The 22,432-nt window shown below is 41.2% G+C and overlaps 1 protein-coding gene across 13 annotated transcripts in view; it reads left to right on the top strand.

The window, feature by feature from the left end:
• The window catches only part of FBXO25 (F-box protein 25), a 62,442-nt gene extending 44,610 nt beyond the window's left edge, over window positions 1–17,832 (top strand). For 5 of the 13 annotated variants that reach the window (XM_037894170.1, XM_037894172.1, XM_037894171.2 and 2 more), the window contains 4 exons: window positions 312–494; window positions 2,918–3,061; window positions 11,098–11,124; window positions 16,547–17,832. In XM_037894170.1, the coding sequence (XP_037750098.1) occupies window positions 312–494; window positions 2,918–3,061; window positions 11,098–11,124; window positions 16,547–16,636 (444 nt within the window). In that variant the 3' untranslated portion in view covers window positions 16,637–17,832. Of the gene's footprint in view, window positions 1–311; window positions 495–2,917; window positions 3,062–4,709; window positions 4,815–11,097; window positions 11,125–11,381; window positions 11,557–16,546 lie in introns of all 13 variants that reach the window. The other 8 variants (XM_037894175.2, XM_043542327.1, XR_006289400.1 and 5 more) reach the window with 7 other exon arrangements.
• The last annotated feature ends 4,600 nt before the right edge of the window (window positions 17,833–22,432 follow it).

Consider the following 22,432-nt stretch of genomic DNA (forward strand, 5'->3'; position numbering starts at 1 on the left):
GAGCTGCAAAACCACATTATTCAACTTCTGTTCCTTGAGATATTTAATTTTCAATAACAAACTTGCAGAATAATCTAACAAACGCTGAAAACCAAATGATCAAAATATCAAACTGGCAAAAAAAACCAAAACGGGTCCATATTTTTTCAGGGAACCGCACATACATACATATAATTATAAAATATATAAAATTTAAAAAGGTGAAATAAAAATAACTGAGGTAGCTATATTGGTTTAAACCTAAAATTGAAAACCCTTCTTATGTTATACTAACAACTCCATGCAGTTAAAAGTTAACTCTTTTTTTTCAGCAAGTCAACAATGGTCTCACACTCAGCGATCTTCCTCTGCATATGCTGAATAACATTTTATACAGGTTCTCAGATGGCTGGGACATTATTACCCTAGGTCAAGTGACCCCAACACTGTACATGCTCAGCGAAGACAGGCAGTTATGGAAAAAACTTTGCCAGTACCATTTTGCAGAAAAACAGGTAACGAGAGAGAGTTGTGTGTGTTAAATCTGATACTGTTTTCTGTCATACTGGATGAAGATGATCTCAGTATGAATTCCTCAGTGAATTTGCCCTTGCTTTCACATTGAACCATAGCAATGTGGGTAATGGGAAAGTGATCTGTTTTTTTCAGAGGTGGTGTCTACCCTCAGTTCCCATTGATTTCTGTGAGAAATGTGCTCTGTATATCAACCCAAGAGACTCTATCCGGATGTTTCCCGTGCAGTGGAGGGGAGGGCAGTGGAGGCAATGTCTACACTAAGCTTTTTTTCCTCCATATTTCCCATAATTCCTGCCAACTGTGGCAGATTGGACTTTTAAAGCTTTAGTATATGCATTTTAGATGCCAAGGTAATAGGTGTTTCAAGCTAAGATTTTTCATAAATTATACAAGTCTGAACAGTCAGTCATGATCTTCTAGATTATATTTCTCTACCTAGACTATTATGAGTAGATTTTCTTGCATACAAGTAACTTTTACCACGCATTTATTAGTCTCAGAGTTTACCTAATAACATTGATATTCATGACCATCTGGACTTGAACCTACCCATTCTTTAAACTCCCACTAGCGGGGTGTGAGTGTATATGTGTACACATATACCATTGCCCTTTAACACACAAGGCTAAGAGTTTGAGCTGCTTTCCAAACAACTGTCAAAGAAAATCCAGTACTGGTTGGAAGTGAGTCAGAATAGCCTCTTCCTGTTACATTGTATGAACTCTAAGGCCTTAGACTAAACTTAGAAAAATTGACCCTCCTTCCACTCCTAATAGTCAAAGAGGAGAATAGTGTAGAACAGGGATTGGCAAATTTGGCACCCGGCCCCTCAGGGAAATCCGCTGACAGGCTGGGATGATTTGTTTACTTCCAGTGTACGCAGGTTCAGCCAATCGCAGCTCCCACTGACCGCGGTTTGCTGTTCCGGGCTAATGGGGGCTGCAGGAAGCAGCGGCCAGCACATCCCTTGGCCCACACCGCTTCCCGCAGCCCCCCTTGGCGTGGAACAGCAAACCGCGGCTAGGGGGAGCTGCGATTGACTGTATACCACTGAGCTCAAAATGGATCTTAACTAATAAATAAATGGTGATTGTTTCACAAGAGAGGGATGGAAGGAGTCTCAAACTGACATGGCACCTTGGCAAAAGATGCAAAGGCAGGGGAATAGAAGTAGTACACCAAAGGAGAGCTCAGGAGGGGTAAATGTAGGCCATGGGAGCAGGCGTAGGAAGAAGTAGGCAGGGTGGGGTTGAGCATTTTGAATTTGATGTACAAGGACAGGGAATTTTGAGGAGTGGAAGAGGAGAAGGATTTTGAACAACGATCACAATGGCTGGAGAGGAAGCTGTTATCTTAAGATTATATAAGAAATAAAAATCATTCCAGCACATCAGTGTAACATGTCAGATACAGGATCTCTAAATACTCGTGTAAAAATACTTCTGTAAAAAAAAGTCTCTCTGAACTCTAACATGTAGTTTCCAAGCAGCTTTTAAGTGGACTAATAACCTAACTGAATGTGTAGGGGTTTTGGGCAGCTATTTAACTGTAATTTGCCTCATGTTAAAAATGTGTCACTTTACAAGCAGCAATAAGACCTTAACCTTCACCAGTAGCAACCACATTGATCTGAAGGATTCTTGCACTGTTGCTTGGAAAAATTAGGCAGTACATCTATCCATGTGCTTCAATGTCCCATGCTTCCAAAAAAGATATACAAAGCATGTGCAAGTAAGACTAACATGCATTTATTTAAAATTAAAAGAAAAGAATTATTTAAGTTTCTAATAATTGTGTAAAAGGCCTTAATTGTGAAAAATATGTAGCCTAAGACTACATTTATAAAGTCTAAAGCCTTGGTTGCTTTGCCTGTACTTTACAGGGGAATATTTTACAGCTACAGTCCTTACAATAAGCCACTAGTTGTAATACATGATCATCTTTCATCAATTTATAAGTGAAGAAAATATTCAGTGCAATTTTTTTCTATATAACTCTTAAAATAGTACTCATATGCAACAAGAGAATTATTAACTTGGCTCTTTCAAGTCAATGGAGTTGCCCCAATGATGAGTATGGCCCAGCGTAGTTTAACAAATCTGTAGTTTCTGTTTTGTATTGATCTGCCTAACTTAGTTGGCTTGGGAAGGCCTCAAATATTTAGAGGGGTACGGGCTAGAATATGGTATAAATCACCTTTATATGGATGGGTCTCTAAAACTGTGCTTCAGAGTTTCAAGTTGACACTCCATGAAGTTGTGTATATGAGTCAGAATATTAGCCTGAGAGAGCTCCATTTATAAAATAATTTATCTTGAACTATTCTTTTATACTTCAGCCTTTGATTGGCTTGATTACTTTCTGCTAACAATTAAAATTAATATTTTAATTTAATGTTCAGTTCTGTAGGCATTTGATCCTGTCGGAAAAAGGTCACATTGACTGGAAGCTGATGTACTTTGCACTTCAGAAATGTTATCCAATAAAGGAACAATATGGGGACACATTACATTTTTGTCGACATTGTAGTATTCTGTTTTGGAAGGTAAGAACTGGAAATGTATAATTTAACATTAGAAAATACTTTGAGAGTTAGCTACTGAAAAAAATATCGTTGACTGGGGAAATGTTAGTGTTGTATAATTGTTTGCCATCTCAGGTGAAAAGTAATTGGGCCGTAAATCAAACTAAGTAAAGTGGTCGCACCTACATAGGTTGGTGTGTTGTTCCAAAAGAGGTTTCCAGCCAAAATGAGAAATCAAAAGTTCAATTCTGTGCTATTTATAGTTTTAAAATCTGTACCAGAAATTGATGCTCTGTGTTTTTAGAAAGAAAGATGATTAGAGTGTTACTCCCTACCTTCCAGCAGCCTTTTTGTTAGACAGCTGTAATGCACTAATGCTCAGGGATGTGGGGGAAGCAGGCAGAGGACTAGCTTCAACATTATGGCAGCCAATAAAAAGGATCAATAGTAAAAACATTTTACCACAGTATTTCCACAGCAGTGATGTAATATTTTACATGATTTAGTAACCAGCTGTGTCTTATGAAAAGGATTGAAGAACTTGTTAGAAATGATCTTTCTAAACATACATTTTGCGTTTCCCTTATCTTGCTGTTTGGTAGTAAGTGGCCTTGAAGGAGGATCTTGGGTAATCTCTGCTTCTTAACTCTCACCTGAAGTCATAATAATCCTATTTTGGTTTAACATTTGATGGCTGGAAAAGTGGATTAGATGCCTCTTTCTGACTGACTTCAATTTGCAGCCCAAAGACTACAGTAGATTATGATTTTAAATGGAAAATAAGAAGCAAGAGTTGCTTGGAAACCTTGAAAAATCTTCTCCTGAGAAATCGTTTTGCTTTTATACATTATATTTTGTTGTTTTTCCATTATTCTGAAATTCTAAAGACATTTACATGAAAGCAAGACTGTGTAAGATTTATTTTCTGCTCTTTCCTCCCTCTCCTCCCAAAGAAGATAATTCTTCCTGTGTGACTATGGGTCCTCTGCATGACTTTGTAATTTGTCCAATGAGGAGTAATAGCATGTATGCCAATAGCAATGTATGAATCATGTCATTCTGAATTTGAATATCCTTGTTATCTTGTCTGTACCTGCAGACCCTAATAATTACATCAGCAGTACAAAAACATGCAGTCACTATAGGCGTCTGCTTTAAAAAAGTCTGGACAAACTATTGATGTATAGTTCCTTCACTTCTGATAAAGGTTTGCTAGGGAATAAAAGCTGTCCATTGCAGTAGAGACTGTCCTGTAACTTGCTGCCTAGTCAGTAGGAGACAGTTTTCCCTTGATAAAATGTCGATGATTACATGACTATGCAGTTATGAGAGAGTTGGGTTTTTAAGTTCTTGTGTATACTAGTTCTCTTTCTAATTTCTAAAGGCTTTTGTTGTTGGGGTATTCCTGTGTAAGGGGATAACTGGATACTGTTTGACATTTTGCCTCCGTTCAGATGTTTGCTACTGTTGTGCTTCACAGTGTAGTGTATTTAATGCTGGGAAAGACCAAATTCGTGGTATTCCTAAGAGTCTGGAGCTTAAGTTCAATGATCATGGGGGAGTACAGGAGGAAGCAGAAATGCCACGTACATGAATAGAATGGCTAGATACTAAGAAGTGTGGAGTATTCCATGCAAGTGTATTTATTGATTCCTTCCTCCGATGGTAGGAGTTCTGAGTGCTGTTCTGCAGATCAATTCCCAGGCAGGAGTAACAATAATTTCTTGCTGGCACTGGCACTAGTGATTGCTGTTGCAAGACTTCATATACAGAAGTGAGTTGTTTGATTGGGCTGACTGTGGATTTTCATAACTTCTTTCAGATAGTTTTTAAACTGTTCTCAAATTAAGGAGTGGCTTTAATTTTCAGGCTCTCAGAAAAAGCGGATATGGGAATGTGACAAAAATCTTCACCTTTTAAAATAATTACTAAAGTTTGATGGTAGTGGGGAACTAATTGTTTCTCTATGCAAAGTGGTCTAACAGCTCAGCTTAGTGCTACTAACTCTTGTTTTGGTGGGACTTTTTATTGTTGTGTTATCTTAAGGTGGCTAGGTCAAAGAAGGAGGAGGGCAGGGAGGGTTGCATTTCGTTCTTAAGGTACTGAAGTTTGTTGGTACCCTGGTCTCATGAGGGAGCAGGTTCAAAATTCATGGTCCTATAGTCAAAAAACCTACATCTTCTGCATGTTTCATTTTGATGTTTCCAGTTCCACTGGAATGTAGGTTTGGTGGGAGGTCATGATCATGCAGGATGGAGAGGTCCTGTTGGTAACTTGTGACAGCCACATCAAGACATTTGAAGCAGTGGATGAAAACCTTGAATCCAAGGGGAGCAAGAGCAGGAGGCAGAGCACTGGGCAACCATTGTGGCTGAGCACAGAGGCTAAGGTGTTCTGAACCAGTAGTAGCTTTTTTATTTGATGGGTTTTGGACTTGGGTGCAGAGGATTACAATAGTCAAGCTTCGAGGTGATGAACATGCCAATCATTGGACACCGTGGCTAAATCTGAATAGGTTTCCCACCAGCTATGAATGAAGAAGGAGGTTTTTGCAGCAGTGGCAATTTTGGCCTCCACAGGCCCAGTGGCCACTGAGGCTATGAACTAGAACTGTCTGAAAGCAAATGCCCTCAAAGGAAGATGGTGATATAAAAATGGTGAGTTTTTGGGGTGTTTCTGTCATTCCACCAGCATCATTTCAGTCTTTCCAGGATTCCGCTTCAGCCAGCTGCATTTCCTCCAGTTGCTGATGTCAGCCGAGCTATTGGGTCGCTGGGAGAATGTTCTGTTTGTCTCTGATGTGAAGGTGCTGTAAAGTTGAGTGTCTTCTGTGTATTGTGCACCTTTTTAATAACTCGTCCAACCAGGGGTACGGCCAGTGTACCCAAGCTAATACTTTTTTCTTGTAGGAAGTATAGTATGACTGTTAGTGACTCAGAATCTCTGGTTTACATCATCCAAAAGATGGTAGCTGTGGCAGAACACACACACACAAACACACACACCTTCAAAACTTTGTTGTGTGTTATTGGTTCAGCACTAAACCTGAGAGAAGAGGGCAACCTACTGAATTACCAGGCAGCATGGATCAGCATTCATGTCACACTCCCGGTCAGAATCAGAGGGGTAGCTGTGTTAGTCTGGATCTGTAAAAGTGGCAAAGAGTCCTGTGGCACCTTATAGACTAACAGACGTATTGGAGCATAAACTTTCATGGGTGAATACCCACTTAATTAGATGCGTATAGTGGAAATTTCCAGAGGCAGCTATAAATATGCAAGCAAGAATCAGGCTAGGGATAATGAGGGAGGATGAGGCCGGCTGCTAGCAGTTGAGGTGTGAACACCAAGGGAGGAGAAACTGCTTTTGTAGTTGGTTAGCCATTCACAGTCTCTGTTTAATCCTGAGCTGATGATGTCAAATTTGCAAATGAACTGAAGCTCAGCAGTTTCTCTTTGAAGTCTGGTCCTGAAGGTTTTTTGCTGCAGGATGGCTACCTTTAAATCTGCTACTGTGTGTCCAGGGAGGTTGAAGTGTTCTCCTACAGGTTTTTATATATTGCCATTCCTAATATCTGATTTGTGTCCATTTATCCTTTTACGTAGGGACTGTCCAGTTTGGTCGATGTACATAGCAGAGGGGCATTGCTGGCACATGATGGCGTAGATTACATTGGTGGACGTGCAGGTGAATGAACCGGTGATGGTGTGGCTGATCTGGTTAGGTCCTGTGATGGTGTCACTGGTGTAGATATGTGGGCAGAGTTGGCATTGAGGTTTGTTGCATGGATTGGTTCCTGAGTTAGAGTTACTATGGTGCGGTGTGTAGTTGCTGGGGAGAATATGCTTCAGGTTGGCGGGTTGTCTGTGGGCGTGGACTGGCCTGCCTCCCAAGGCCTGTGAAAGTGAGGGATCGTTGTTCAGGATGGGTTGTAGATCACTGATGATGCGTTGAAGAGGTTTTAGATGAGGACTGTACGTGATGGCTAGGGGAGTTCTGTTGGTTTCTTTCTTGGGCTTGTCTTGCAGCAGGAGGCTACTGGGTACACGTCTGGCTCTGTTGATCTGTTTCCTTATTTCCTCATATGGGTATCGTAGTTTTGAGAATGCTTGGTGAAGATCTTGTAGGTGTTGGTCTCTGTCTGAGGGGTTGGAGCAAATGTGGTTGTACCTCAGCACCTGGCTGTAGACAACGGATCGTGTGGTGTGTCCGGGATGGAAGCTGGAGGCATGAAGGCAGGCATAGCAGTCGGTGGGTTTTCGGTATAGGGTGGTGGTAACGTGACCGTCACTTATTTGCACCGTGGTGTCTAGGAAGTGGACCTTCCGTGTAGATTGGTCCAGGCTGAGGTTGATGGTGGGGTGGAACCTATTGAAATCATGGGGGAATTCTTCCAGGGTTTCCTTCCCATGGGTCTAGATGATGAAGATGTCAGCAATGTAGCATAGGTAGAGAAGGGGCGTGAGTGGACGAGAGCTGAGGAAGCATTGTTCCAGGTCAGCCATAAAAGTGTTGGCATATTGTGGGGCTGTGCGGGTGCCCATAACGGTGCCACTGGTCTGGAGGTATATTTTGTCACCAAATTTGAAATCATTGTGCGTGAGGATAAAGTTACAGAGCTCAGCAACCAGTTGTGCTGTGGCATCATCAGGGATACTGTTCCTGGCAGCTTGTATTCCATCTGTGTGTGGTATGTTTGTGTAGAGAGCTTCTACATCCATGGTAGCTAGGATGGTGTTTTCTGGAAGATCACCAATGCATTGTAAAAAGAAAAGGAGTACTTAGAGACTGACTACAAATGCATTGTAGTTTTCTCAGGAAATCAGTGGTGTCACGGAGATAGCTGGGAGTGCTGGTGGCGTGGGGTTTGAGTAGACAGTCCACATATCCGGACAGTCCTTCAGTGAGAGTGCCAATGTCTGAGATGACGGGGTGTCCAGGATTTCCGGGTTTGTGGATCTTGGGTAGTAGACAGAATAACCCCGGTTGGGGATCTAAGGGTATGTTGATTTGTTCCTGTGTTAGTGTAGGGAGTGTCCTGAGTAGATGGTGCAGTTTCTTAGTGTATTCCTCAGTGGGATCTGAGGAAAGCGGCCTGTAGAATTTGGTATTGGAGAGTTGTCTGGCAGCCTCCTTTTGGTAGTCAGACCTGTTCATGATGACAACAGCACCTCCTTTATCAGCTTCTGATTATAATGTCAGGGTTGTTTCTGAGGCTGCGGATGGCATTGCGTTCTGCACGACTTAAGTTATGAGGCAAGCGATGTTGTTTTTTCCACAGTTTCTGCCTGTGCACGTCCTATGTATAGGTCCAGACTGTCATTTCGACCCTCAGGAGGAGTCCATGTGGAGTTCTTTTTGTGCTGTTGATGGGAGGGTATCTGTGTATCGGTGTGCTGTTCAGTGTTATCTTGAAAGTCGGAGACGGCGAAAGTAGGCTTCCAGATCACCGCAGAACTATATCATGTTTGTGGGGTGGCGGGGCAGAAAGAGAGTCCCCGAGATAGGACATACTCTTGTTCTGGGCTGAGTGTGTAGCTGGGTAGATTGACGATATTGCTGGGTGAGTTGGGGTACCACTGTTGTGGCCCCATGTGGCAGGTAGGATTTTAGATAGCTTACAGTCCTTTTTCCTTTGTAGAGAGGTGAAGCATGTAATGTAGATCTCCTGTCTGATTTTAGTAAAGTCCGTTCGTATGGAAGGTTGAGAGAGTCTCCAGGTTGGAGAGCTCTTTTTTAACATTTTCCTGTTTGCTGTATAGGATGCTGATCAGGTGCTTCCTCAGTTTCTTTGATAGTGTGTGGCATAATCTCTCACTGTGATCTGTGCAATATGTAGATAGCAATGGATTTTTCACCTCCAGTCCATTTTGTATGACCAGGTGGACCCGGTCAGTACGCAGCCCAAGCAGGGGAAGCTAGTGATCCAACCAGAGGACCAAATTCGGTGGTGCCTCAGGTGAACGTGACCAAGATTCATGTTGCGCATACGCTAAGAAGACTGAATTACCATTCCAGTACTCAGAATAAATTTGTTAAAATAAATTTGTTAGTCTCTAAGGTGCCACAGTTCCTCCTTTTCTCATTCCAGTAGTGTGACCATGCCTGATCCTGCTGACTTGAGGGATCTAATAGAAGTGGTAAGGCTGCAGAGTTAATAAACACATTTCTCCAAATGCAAATTTAGTAATCTTTGTGACACCATAATCACCTCCATAGCAACTGATCGTGATATCAGATAGGATTATGATTTCTGGTATGGAATAAGTATGGATGTCTTTTGGGATTAGTGATAAGATATGGAGGTTTATCTCCTCTACAGCATTGGAATGTGAACCACATCAATACCATCTGACAGATGTTTGATAGTGCTGGAATAATTAGTGGTGTTACTTCATATTAAATGGATGATTTCCACACTATAAGTGGCACCCTTGTTGGCAGAGGTGCCTGCCAAAGGCTTGATCAGATTGGAGCCTGAATTGCCTTCTTGCTCAGACCCTTTCACAAGCTTTTTAACCAAAAAAAGAGAAATGAACTAAGGGAAATGAAACTTTTGGTCTTGTCATCTCTGATGAGACTTTGTGCTCTTTGGAAACAGCTATCTTAACTGGAAAAAGAGGTATACCAGTTTAAATATATTAATGGTAGTAACCCAAGTTGTAACAAACTCTCTGTTAGGGGTCAGTGTGGTACATGGTTTTAACTTGGTGTCAATAAATTGCATACAGTACGGTGGTTGGCTAATATCATTATAGTATCTGTAATTAACACCTATTTTTTCCAAACTGAAAATTGATCCTTTACAATGCTTTTGGACACTTTTTCTAAATGTTTGATTTATTCTGGAACTTTAAAATTTCCATGTGTTTTATTTTTTAAAGGAAAAACGCTAGCTAGTTGCTTTAAATTTTGTGGGGGCAGAGGGGAACTGATAAGACTTTGTTAAATTATATATTATCAGTACATACTATGAAGAAAATAAAGGAAGATGTTTTCTTAATTGGATACCAATAATTCAAAATCTGGTCATTTTTTTTTAAAGTTCAAAGTAATTTTGGACCCTTTGCTCTTTTTTTGTTTTTGTTTTACAGTTGCTTTCCTATCTTAAAACAAAAAAGTTGTTTTATCTCCTGTTATGTGAAAAACTCACACAAAAAGGAGAATGGCTGACTATACATGGAAACAGTGACACACACACACACACAGTAAAGAAAATTTTCTCACTTTTCAGTTTTTCAGTCATTCAGTTCTAGTAATCATAGCTGTTATTTGTAACAATAGTTTTAAAAAACCTTCAGACAGCAATGTATAGGGTTTTTTTATTGATAGCATTCCTTTAAAACAAATGATCGTAGAAAACTTAAATACAGAAGTGAAATCATTACTAACTACTTCATAGGAGGTGTGGTAATATATAAAAGAACATCTTGTACTCTTTAATATTAAAAGAGGAAATGAATATAGCGCACACTCATCACCTCAGATGACACTTTGAGAAGTGATTTTTCAAAAAAAGACTGATCATTTTTAATATAGACTAACTATGTAATTACTCAGTGGAGTAAAAATGCTGGCATCTAGTACTATTAAGTGATGCATCTTTGTGAGCGCTTTTTGTTTATATCATAACTCTTCCATACTATTATGTGGTGTCACCAATGTGGGTAAATTTCTTCCATTGCTAACTGGATAATACATTTCAGCAGGTCTAGAGCTGGACATGACTGATGGAGTATTTGTCCTTCTTTAATGGTAATTTTTTCAACGGTAGACAGATCATTGAAGCACTATGCAGTGACTAAAAGCTATTTCAAGCAGATGATGCGCTCTAACACCTGTTCTTACTCCTCTGAGTTTTCGCAGTAATTTGTTATGTGGGCTTTGTTTGCCAACAGATTAAAATAATCTAGTGCAGAATATTCCTATGGCAAATAATAATCAAAATCATATACTAAGCTTCTTATTCCAAATGACTGCCAGTCCAATAAATCTTAATGTTTCCTCTCTTTTACTTTATTGCACTCCTTCCTGCTTCTTCCTTCATGATCCCAAAGGACTACCACCTTGCTTTGTTACTCAAGGTATTTCATATGTGTTTCATCCCTGCTTTTATCGATGCACAATGTTGAAGTGAACAAGATGTTCAATTGTAATTGATGTTTCGGTTTGTCATGATGGGCTAAGAACAAGCTATTTCTGCAGCTGTTGACACTATTTAGATACTGTAATCTTCCAAGCTCAGCTTTGCACTTTTTGCTGTTGTTATTGCTATTTTTATTGCTGTGTTCCTCACTGTACTGTTTCAACTCAAGGCACTAAATTCAGCCTCTGATGTAAGCAGGTGCAGCTGTCACTGAACTCAGAAATTTATGCCCTCTTACACGAAGGATGAATTTTGCACAAAGTAGGCATTAATGGCTGTTTCCACATTCTAATGGATTTAGTTCAGCACTGAAATCTGAGAACAGTAAAGGCAACATCACAGAATTCTGTCTCTGCAGTATGAAACAAAGGTACTGGAATTGCTTTTACCCCACTGAATAATTTAATGACACTTTAACCTGTTTTACTCGAAGACCTTCTACAAATAGTAGTTTTTTAAAAAAGACCTCTTGTGATTGGAGGAAAAGGAAATGATGACATTGCTTTCTGAATGAGACATTTACAGAAAAGAATTACACATTAGAGCACTGGAGGCCTATGGTTGTCATGGGAACTTCATAATTTGCAATGAAGCTGAAATTTTGGGAAGAAAACAATAATATTTGTCATTCGGTGCTCCTTGTAGGCAGTGCACATTTTCCTTCAACTTACATTTATTTTGATCTAGTTAAATAGATTTCTTGAAATTCAATTGGAAGTGAATCATTATGCATGAGCAAGATTTTAAATTAAAATAACTCTCAGAAGCAAGAGCATTCGGATTCACCAGCGGATATGCAATGCCTTACCTCTGATAAAAACATGCATATAGCTCTTCAAATCCATAACGCTCTTCCATAGTAATATTGCTATCTGGCTTTAAAAAACAAAAATGGATTTTAGTTGATTGTTCTTCAGACTTCTCTTCCTGACTGAAAGGAGGAGCTTGGGAAGGTGTTTTTCATGCTGTTGTGACGAACAAAACAGACAACACCTGACAGGCTGTGGCTTAGAATTACATTTAGAAAGACTGTGGAGGGCAACAAAACTAACTCTTCTCCAAGAATCTAGCTCCGGTAGGCAGTGGTCCCAGAAGCTGGGAAATGAGTTCTGGTGGCAATGGGGAGAAGGTGGGTGCTAGCTGGCTATCTGATTTCCAGGGAGAAAGACTCCTCTGCCATTGCAGTTTGTAGAAGAGCCCTTCTCAAGAGAATAAGTGAGGTTCAGCTTTCATCTGTTCCAAGCCCTTGGCATCTTTCTCTGCTGACTGCAGCATCTCCTATCCTCCCTGTCTCTGAAGGCAGTTCAGTTAGGGACCTTATTGTTAGATGTTCGCTTTTTTAACAGCTTTTCTCCCTGCTTCCCATGTCATTAAAAGAGCACCCTGCTCTCAGACTCTGTCCTTAGACAGTAAGCAAAAGAAGGGACATAAATAGATCTTCATTTTAAAATCTCATTTAACACTTTTTTTCTTTAAACCTAGAATAAGGTATTTATTTTTAGAGAATGAGACTCTCCCTTTCAAAAGTTCCATGGCATCTAGATCGCCATTTAAAATGGATGCTTCATCCTTAGCTTGCATTATTGTGCCTACATATGTGTGCTTCCATCCCTAGGTTTTAAGGACTTGAATTCAGAGCTCCCATTTTTAAGTTCTTGCTTTCTGTGAAATACAGTTCCGTTTTTTCCTCATTGAAATGTCAGTGGAATACTTCCATTGACAGCAGTAGTGTGTAACGTTAATGGTAGAGGCTGTATGATTTCTTTACCGTGTTTTTACCTTCTTTGAGCCTTTCTACTCAACACACTGGATTTATGGTTATATGTAGCAAGTACACTAAAAAGCAGGTGTTTATGAGCTTTGTGAACATTGTCTTTTAAGATATTTACTCACCTCCCTATCCAGACTTGTTCAGGACTTTGTGCTTACTGCAGCTATAGCATTTCCTTCTGGTAATGGTTGTTACAAGTTACCAAAGGCATGTGAGCATTTAATCATAAAATTAACTCAAATCCTAAATGTTTTTCAGCAATACAAGAGCCTCATGCTGAGGCTAGGCTCTCAATAACATTAGTTTTAAAGCAAGACCAGATGGCTCAGTGAGATAGCATTGACGGAGCCTTTCAACTTGAGGTCACAATTTAAACCCTGACCAGTCCAGTATAGCTCAAAAGTCAGTGACTGAAAATGCCATATGCAAAACAAACTGGAGATCTGTCAGCCATTCCTCCAGTGTCACAACTGGCTGTATCTGTGGAGAAACTGAGAATTGGGTGCGAATTACACTCTCCTCACCCCTGCTACAAATATTCTGCCTAGAACAAGGGCCACAGCAGTGCAGGAAGCTTGCTCTGCTGCTGCCCTTCTTTTGTGTGTGGGGGGCGGGGGGGGATGTTTTGTTTGGGGGGAGGGCATATGGGAAATGGGACATCAACCTTGTATCTTCCCAAATAACTAAATACAGTACGGTGGGGGGGGGGGGGGGAGTGAGGAGGAGTGATCCAATTTCTATGATTTTTCCACTGTTATGAAAGCTTGCATTTTAAAATGCCAAATTTAGCAAGCCTTTGCTAGGATATTTTAGACTTGTTGAATCTAATCACCGAAAATAAGTATGCATGATAAAATACTGAAGGTATGATTGGCATTTTATGCATGCTTAGTATATGTTTGAGTATTTGCAAGAGATATTAACCAAAATGCACATAACTTTAAAACACACTCTGTCTCACATTCCTTCTGAGTGCTGTTGGCATTTTATGTTGGTACAGTGAAATATAAGAAAATAGTAAAATAACCATGGCAGGGAAGGAGTTCTTAAAAACTACCCAGAAGCATGCAAGTTGGTCTCCTTACAGCTCAAAGCATGGAAATTAGGATATGGCCCAGTTTAATTACAACTAATACATTTTGACAGTTTTTGTCTTCAGTTTCCTATCATCCTTCTTCTGAAAGTAATTTTTCAGAAGATAAAGGAAATGTTGAAATGGAAAAACTAACAGAGCACAGCTTGTTGGCTGTGAGTTAGAAGCAGCGCGGGGATCCGCAATAAAAATAGCTGCTTTCACCTCTGTCTCCTGTTCCAATTTATGCTGCCACACAAGGCTCTTTGTCCACAGTTTATCACTTAAGCATTAAGAGTGTTAAGTCTTTAAAACTCAAAAGTAATGCTATTGAAATGATAAATGACAAGCACTCCGTACTCCTTGAGAGGTTTCAGAGTAGCAGCCGTGTTAGTCTGTATTCGCAAAAAGAACAGGAGTACTTGTGGCACCTTAGAGACTAACATTTATTTGAGCAGAAGCTTTCGTGGGCTACAGCTCACCTCATCTTATGCTCAGATAAATTTGTTAGTCTCTAAGGTGCCACAAGTACTCCTTTTCTTTTTACTCCTTGAGAGTTTCTCCTAAATGGATATATGTGGCAATCCCCACGGCCTTTTAAGCCTCTTGGCATGCACACGAAAGGGCCTTTTCCCCACTACAAATACAGCTCGCTCCAACACAAGAACTATGTTGTAACTGGTTCCTTCAAATCCATGGTATTTGTAGAGGGGAAGAGCCCTGAGTTTCCTGCCCTAGCTTCCCAACAGATCTGAGGAACAATTTGAAGTAGTCTTCAATGACTTGACCACTTCCTCCCTTGCAGAAGAGGACAGTAAGTAGCACTAAAGCTCTTTAGAACTGGAGTCCATTGCAGAAGGAGAATCTGATTCTGCAGCATTTTCCACTTGCAAAGTTCCACATTGCTCCTGCTCTTACTTCTTTAAAAATAAAATGTTACAACCCCGCCCCTCCCCCCCCCCCAATAGTTAATACTAGAAGGGGAAAGTGGGAGGGGGAAACAGCTAGGAAAAAAGTAAAACAAGAAACAGATGTCTCCTGTATTTCTGTTTCTTCACGTGTAACCACGTTTGTTGTAGGGATTGTCTTGTTGAGCACACGGCTAGCACTAAAGTGAGAAAAGATGGGGGGGAGGGGATAATTATATAAGGAGGAAGAATTAAAAAGAAACAGAAGAAGTGCTACTGTACAATTCTCCAAGAATAATATTGCTCCAAAACGTATTGGTCCACCAGCCATGTCAGATAAACAATTGGGCATTCGGATTGATAAAATGTAAATGCTGCTACTTTTATTTAGCTGTCCCTACAGTTTTCTCTCCATTTCCTTTCCCCAGTTATTTTGCCTTAAGAATGTTAACCATACTGCCTGTGGGTTTATGTTACTGTTTGCATGTGTGTGTGTAAAGCCAATATTGTAATGTATGGTATCCAGTCCCGAAGCTCTAATTAAAGTTCTTCTCCCATTTATTTGTGTACTCTCTCCTCTCTATAATGATCTGCCCAAAAGTGAGTTAAGGCATATCACCTAAAATACTATTCCATACCCACGCCAGCTCTGGCCGTTAGTGCGACTCCCACCACCACTGCCTTAGCACTTCTCTCTTTCCCTTCCAAGCCATTCAAAGTGTCACCGCCAAAATTATACTCCTTGCTGGTTGACCAGACCATATCATTTCCCTTTCTGAATCACTTCACTGGCTTTGCCTTGGCCCTCACATCAAGATTAAACCTCTCAACCTTGCTTTCGGAGTCCCGCACAACTGTCTGCCTATAGATCTAATCACTTATTGTATTCCCCATTCTCTCTTCCAGTGCCACCAGCCTTGCAAACCCCTACTTTCCATGCTGCAACCCCCTACTTTCATGGTGGGTCATCCCTATTCCAGTGTGCAATCCCGCCCCCTCCCCACCCACCTTTCATATCCATCATAAAGGTCCACATTTTCCTTAAGGCCTAAAGCCAGGCAACATTAAAGAGTAAGGATCTAAGGTAACTATTTCCTCCTCACCACCCAGTGCATCTTTTCTGCTTTTAAGTTTGCTGGAGTACAGGCTGTCTCTGTCTGTTTTATACAGGTCCAAAAGCCCTTGGGACAAAGGGAGAGGGAATGTGGAGAAGCTTGTTCTATGATTTCTTGTTTGTATCACAGCAGTGCCTAGAAACCCCAATCAGGGCTTGGAGCCCTATTGTGTTGCTGTATAGGCACTGTGTACACATAACAAAAGAGACAGTCATTGTCCCAAGGAGCTTACAATCTAAGTAACTATATGTTCTTGGCAATTTTTTCTTGGGAAGGGCCTTGTAGGCTTTGAACCAGAGTTCCAGAAGGCCAGTGACTTAAAAACTGGTCTAGTTGGTTGTCCAGCTACTTAATTTGTCTTTTTAAAATGTAAAACTGAGATGTGAATTCTTGCAGTTCTTTTCTTTTAAAATCAATACTCAGCAGCTTTTTGTTTTTGTGGGTATTTTTTTAAAGGAGAAAATAACTTTTTTCCCTCCTCTTAATTTTGCTAGGATACAGGGCATCCCTGCACAGCCAATGATCCAGACACCTGTTTCATGCCAGTTTCTCCACAGCACTTCATTGATCTCTTCAAATTTTAAGAGGTGCAATGGCCTTGTTTTTGTTCTTATTTTTGGTCATCTTCGTGAAGAATCATGCAGTATGTATTATGCTTTGTGTGCAGTATCTTTTTAAATGTACTTCATAGTAAAAAGGGATGTCTAGGAGGGAGGGGGGAAATTGGAGAGGTGTATTCCAAATGCTGTTGTGTGCAGAAATGAACTGAAGAGGAATAAGTATCTCCAATGAAGACACATTCTGTAGGCATGTCTACAAAAGGCTCTTTTGAATCCAAAAAGAGTACATTTTTAGTCCTGCCTTTAAGTTCATTTTGTACTGATTTAACATTTCATTAAACCTGTTGAGACTTGGGGGAGAGAGTTGTTGGAAGGGCTATTCTTGGAGTGACCAAAAGCAATTTGTCTTAATCCTTCACTCTTTTTATGCCACCATTTTCCAAGTACTTACATACACTTTGCACATTTATAAATATTCATCTGATACCTTTTTGGACTCCTTCATAAATATCAAGTCAGTTACCAAGTTGGCATTAATCATTGTGAGTTTGTATGTGAATAAAATATAGAGTTGTGATTATCTGTTGTTGAACCTGTTATGAAGGAAACCAACCTCTGTACATACATTATGCAAAATATTTATTTTCTTAAAAGGTATTTTATTAACTACATCAAACCTGTTTAAAGACATCCTAAATAGTATGGGAGGCTGTTCAGTGGCTGCTGAAGAATGATGGATTTTTCCAGTGGTAGCCGCTGTCTTTTATTTTTATTTAATTTTTATTTTACATTTGGTGTTAAACTATTGCAGAAGGACTTTTAGACATCCTCAAGAAAGGACACATTACTGAGCAGAAAATTAATACAGCACGTTGCTAGGCCTCTGGTACAGTGGTAGTATTACATTGTTCTAGTAACTGAGGCTCTGAGCTGGAAATTCTTTGCACTAAAAGGTCGCTTGTTGATCTGGAGCACCTCCTGCTGACTAACCCCATAGTGATGTGAATTCTGCAGGAAGCTACCTTCTTATACCTTGTAAATTACAGAGGAGGGGAGGGGCGCTGTCCAGAGACAGGAAGAAATAACAAAGTTATTCACAAAGTTTTTTGGAGAGATCATTTACCAACTGTGTAATGTAAAGACAAAACATATTATATATCACACTGCTTGTTTTGAATCTAGTTTTGTACACAATGTAATAAATCATGTTTTACCTATTATTCTCTCTAGCAATTTCTTTTGCATTTAGAAATGAGTCTGTTTGAATTTATAGCACTGGCTTCTGTATCCATCACCAATACAGGTTAGCATTTGTTAACCGAACAAGAAAAATGTAGATATCTACTGTTCCCCTATCATTTTTAATTTATATTAACAGAGCCAGACCTTTAGCATGGGTGGATTGTGCAGGAAAGAGAATATTTAAGTGCTTGAAAAGAAAAGTTAGCTCTTCACAGTAAGGGAACTGTTCTTCCCTGGGTTTCATACTGCCGCCATGTCCTTATCGATGCCCATGTGAAAGGTAACAAACCTTTTTGCCCTAAAGCTGAAATAAATAAAAATCAGATGTTGAGCTCATAAGACTCCCTCCTCGATGCAGTTGGTTTGGGGGTTGTGTTGGTGTTTGTTTTGAGTCTAACGTTTAACTTGGGATGCTTGGGAGGACGGTAAGGAAGCAGGGTTTACTGTTGGTGCAGAATGCAGCTGCCACCTCCTCTACAGGACAGACCACCCTCCACACACAACCTCTTGGTTCCAGTTACGCCCCTGCACTAGTGTGTTTCTGTTGCCAGTTCTAGTAACCCTCTCTCCATGCACACGCTGTCAAGCCGGTTGTGTTCTCTGAGACAGTGCAGTTTACTAAGACCAGGGTAAAGCATATAAGAAGCAGAGCTTAAATGCTGGGCCTATTAAAGTCAATGGGAGTTCTGCCATTGACTTCATAGGCTACAGGATTTTTCACAAAATCATCTCATTAAGGGATTTGACTATGAATTAGGTCCCCAAGAAAGTCAGATCCTCTGACCACTTTTAGGACATAAGACAAGGGTCTCCTTTTCCAGAAAGCTTTCACACCATAGCTGGCATGATTTAACTAAAGCAGCCCTTCCTGTAACAAAAGAAGGGAGAAGAGGAGGGGACGGTAGTAGAGGGATGCACTAAACCAATCTGCATTAAGGGTAGAGGCTACAGCATTGGGAGATACAGCAAAACCCTAAGAGCTATTATATGGTCCAGGTATTCGAACTGATTCATTCACTTTACTCGTTCTGCAGTACTTTATTCTCTGCCCCCTTCTAATATTGGTGAATTTTTAGCCCTTGATCCTTGAAGCTCCTTTGTTCAAATACTTTTGGCTTAGTCTGAAGTAAGGGAGATTTTTTTTTTTTCTAGAGTTGGTCACCCTAACTTTAGATGGCTTGGGGTTTTTTTGCAGGGGGCTAAATTCACATTTCAAAGGCAAAAGTAGAGACCCTGTCATTCAATTAGAGCATTAGCACAAATTATAACAAACATGTGCTCTGGCCTCTGGTGCATTGCATAGTAAATATTTATTTATTAAATGTTTCACCATACTTGACATGCTACAGTACTGCACAGATTATCTGACCTCATACTAGCTGCCTGCTTACTTTGCACAGTGCTTTCAGCTGAGGTGCCCAATGCGTTACAAAAGTTGAGTAAATCTCACACTTATAGGTTACAACATCACTAGTGCCTGTACACATGTCCATGTATGTGATCATGCCAGAAGCCCCCTACTTTCCGCTGCTAAACCCTGGAAACATGTAGCTGAATGTAAGTACAGGGTAAGTTAGCATGCTTGAGGGGGTGTATGTAAGGACCCATCTTGGATTGTGGCATGGCCCCATACATGTGCCAGGGGGCTCGGTGGATAGAGGCAATGGGCATGTACCTGGTTCTGCATTTCCATAGTCCTCCAATACCCACAAGGCACTGAAATCTTTTGTTTGTCTGTCTGTCCTTTACCCTATCTATAAAGATCCCTGTCTGTTGCCCCATTTTCACCAGTAGTAGCAAGCTGTGCTGACCACACCAGAGCAGTTCTCCACTGCACTTTTTTTTTTTTTTTTTTTTTTTTTACCAGTACACATGAACATGGAGCCTGTTCTGAGAGCAGGCACCTGGCCCACTGACCACACCCAGGCCCCATCAGTGTGTGGCTGGGGTACAGCATCCTCTACAACTTTCCCCGGAGCAACAGGAACATACACCTGTACCTGGAGATTTCATGCAGGCTGGTGCAGGTGGGCATACAGTGGACTCTGGCCCAATGATGGGAACATATAAAGCACATGAGGCTCTTATACAGGAGAGTAAAGACTCCAAAAGTCACTCCGGGAGGGCTCCTTGTTCATACCCTTTCTATGATGAGCTGGACCAGGTGCCGTCCAGGACTGCCAGGGCAGTGCCTAAAGTTATATACACACACACACACACCGCCATCCCCCTCATTGCTGGGATGCCAATGGAGGCCAGGGTGAGGTGGCAACAGGGACCATGAAGGAAGTTGTGGAAGACTTGCAGGACATGGAGCATGTGACTCTGCCCCCTCTACCCAAAGAAGCTGGTTGACAAAATCCACACACACTCCACCCCCGCCAAACCTGAACCACAGCAAGACCCAAGGCTGGTGAGTTAGAATGGACTGCCCCACCCTCCCTGCCAATATCCCCTCTTACTCTGGTGCTATAGTCCTGATTTTAAGCCCAGCTCCCTACTCCACTTCCACAGGGTCCCTGAGCAAAACCACAGCTATAAATCAATCATTTTATTGATTGCCAGTTAGCCATTATGCATTTTGCAGAAGCAATAAAGCTGATCAACAAACAATCTTTGTTCATTTCTCACCCAACCTGCAGGCAGTGATGGTTCTGATGCTGTGTGGATCAGAGGGAATGGGTTTAGAAAGATTCCCAGTTGGGGATGGGTCATTATAGAAAACTTATGGTTGTTTAGCTAAAGTTAGCAACAGCTCTCTTTTGTCCCTGGGAAGATTATACAGTTTCAGTTCTCCCAGCCAACCCCAAACATACTGTCCCCTTACAAACAGAAACCACAGAGAATGGAGGTAAGGTTGAGGTGGCAGATGCAGGTTAGACGCAGGAAGGCGAAGGGAAAACTTTTTGGTTGTCTGAGGAAAAGTTAGTCACAGCAATCCTTTCTCACTTGGAAGACAACAGAATTTTTACCATTCCTGAGTATGTCATTGCCCCACCCTGAGACATGCTGCAGGAAATGGGGCTGAGAGCAGGACCCTGCCTGGCAGCTGCATAAACCCAAGAGGATGTCCCTTTGCAGAGGAGAGGCAAGAGTGATCTGGTGCTGACCTGAAACATCAGGGTACAAAAATAAAGTTGTACTGTGTCTTTTTCTTTCTCTGTTTAATTCATCATTGTTAGGCAGGCACAGGGCAAGATTTTGTGGTGATGTCAGGGTGGAAGAGGGTGTGTGTGCGCATTGTTCATCGTTCATATTTCCCTTTCCATCAAAGCTCCATGTGCTAGCTGAGAATATAGTCAAGTTCCAGTTGACTTGTCTCCCAGTTCCGGAAGTATACAAAACAAACTTTTGTTGTAGCAGAAACTCCAGCTGCATCCTGAGCTTTAATGGAAGTGCAAATCATTTTGGTCCATTGTTGTAGGTGACCAAACCCCTCCATTCAGTAATAGGTAGAGGGGTGCTTTGTAGTATATAGGTCTGTTTGTTAGCCTGGGATAGAATTTTGATACTCTTATACTAATATGTGTAGACAAAGACACTGTGATGTTGCTTCTCCCTAGTCAGATGGATTTGTTAATACAATGGGAATAGATAAGAGCAGTTAAAGTGTTACTCAGAGCACACTTTAAGATTGCCTCAACACCTATCAAAGCAAAAGCAAGTAACCAGTTGGGAGGGGCAAAGGGACTTGTTGGGGAGGTATAAAACACTAAAAGACCAAAGAAATGCCTGTCCCTGACCTGGAGCACAAACTCACTCCTTACCCCTCCCATTGGGTACAAAAGAGGTGGGATGAAGACCCCAGACCCAAAATGGAACATGACCCTAAGTTGTAAGGGGTGGGACCGGGAGCATGCCTCCTGGGGGCGGAGGGGAGACGAGACACTGGGAAACAAGGCTCTGCAGAGTCAAGAGTTATGGAACACGTTTGCTGGAAACTAACCTCAATAAACATTGCATTGTCTACACTTCGGTTTTCTGCTTTCTGTCTGCGTGACAAGAAGCAGGGGAGAGTGTGAAAGGAAAGCCCTCTAACATTGCCCCTTAGTAGAAATATCTCTCTGGCATAGGTTTACTCCACAGAAGTGGAATGCCAATTCTCTTTTCAGCCTGGGTACCTTGAAAACACGCTATGTTCTCCAAAGGTTGCCCAGCCTAAAAAAAAAAAAAAAAAGAAATTGCAAACTGGTAACTTAGCCCCTGGAAGGAACTGTCACCCACACCCCACCCCACCCCTTGACACACTATGGAAATTTCATAAAACATTAGTACATGTATCTTACCCTTCGTAGCCACTGCTCTTTCCTCATGGGCTGCAAAAGTCTGAAAATCCAGGGTAGTCTAACAGTTGCAGCTCTGGAATGCTGAAAAGTATCAATATTGTGGCCTTTCACAGCAAACTTATGTGGGGGAATTTCTTGGCTTCTTCCAAAGGACAAAAAATAATGCTGCCCTTGTCTTTGGATTGGCAGGATGTCTGGCTCCCACGAGGAAAACCATTCCACCAGGTTGGCAGGAGCAGCACCGTAGAGGGAGGAGTATCTTGGAGGACCTGTTAATTGGCATGGACAGGAG

Source organism: Chelonia mydas, chromosome 3 (genome assembly GCF_015237465.2).
Source record: "Chelonia mydas isolate rCheMyd1 chromosome 3, rCheMyd1.pri.v2, whole genome shotgun sequence".
NCBI lineage: Eukaryota > Metazoa > Chordata > Testudines > Cheloniidae > Chelonia > Chelonia mydas.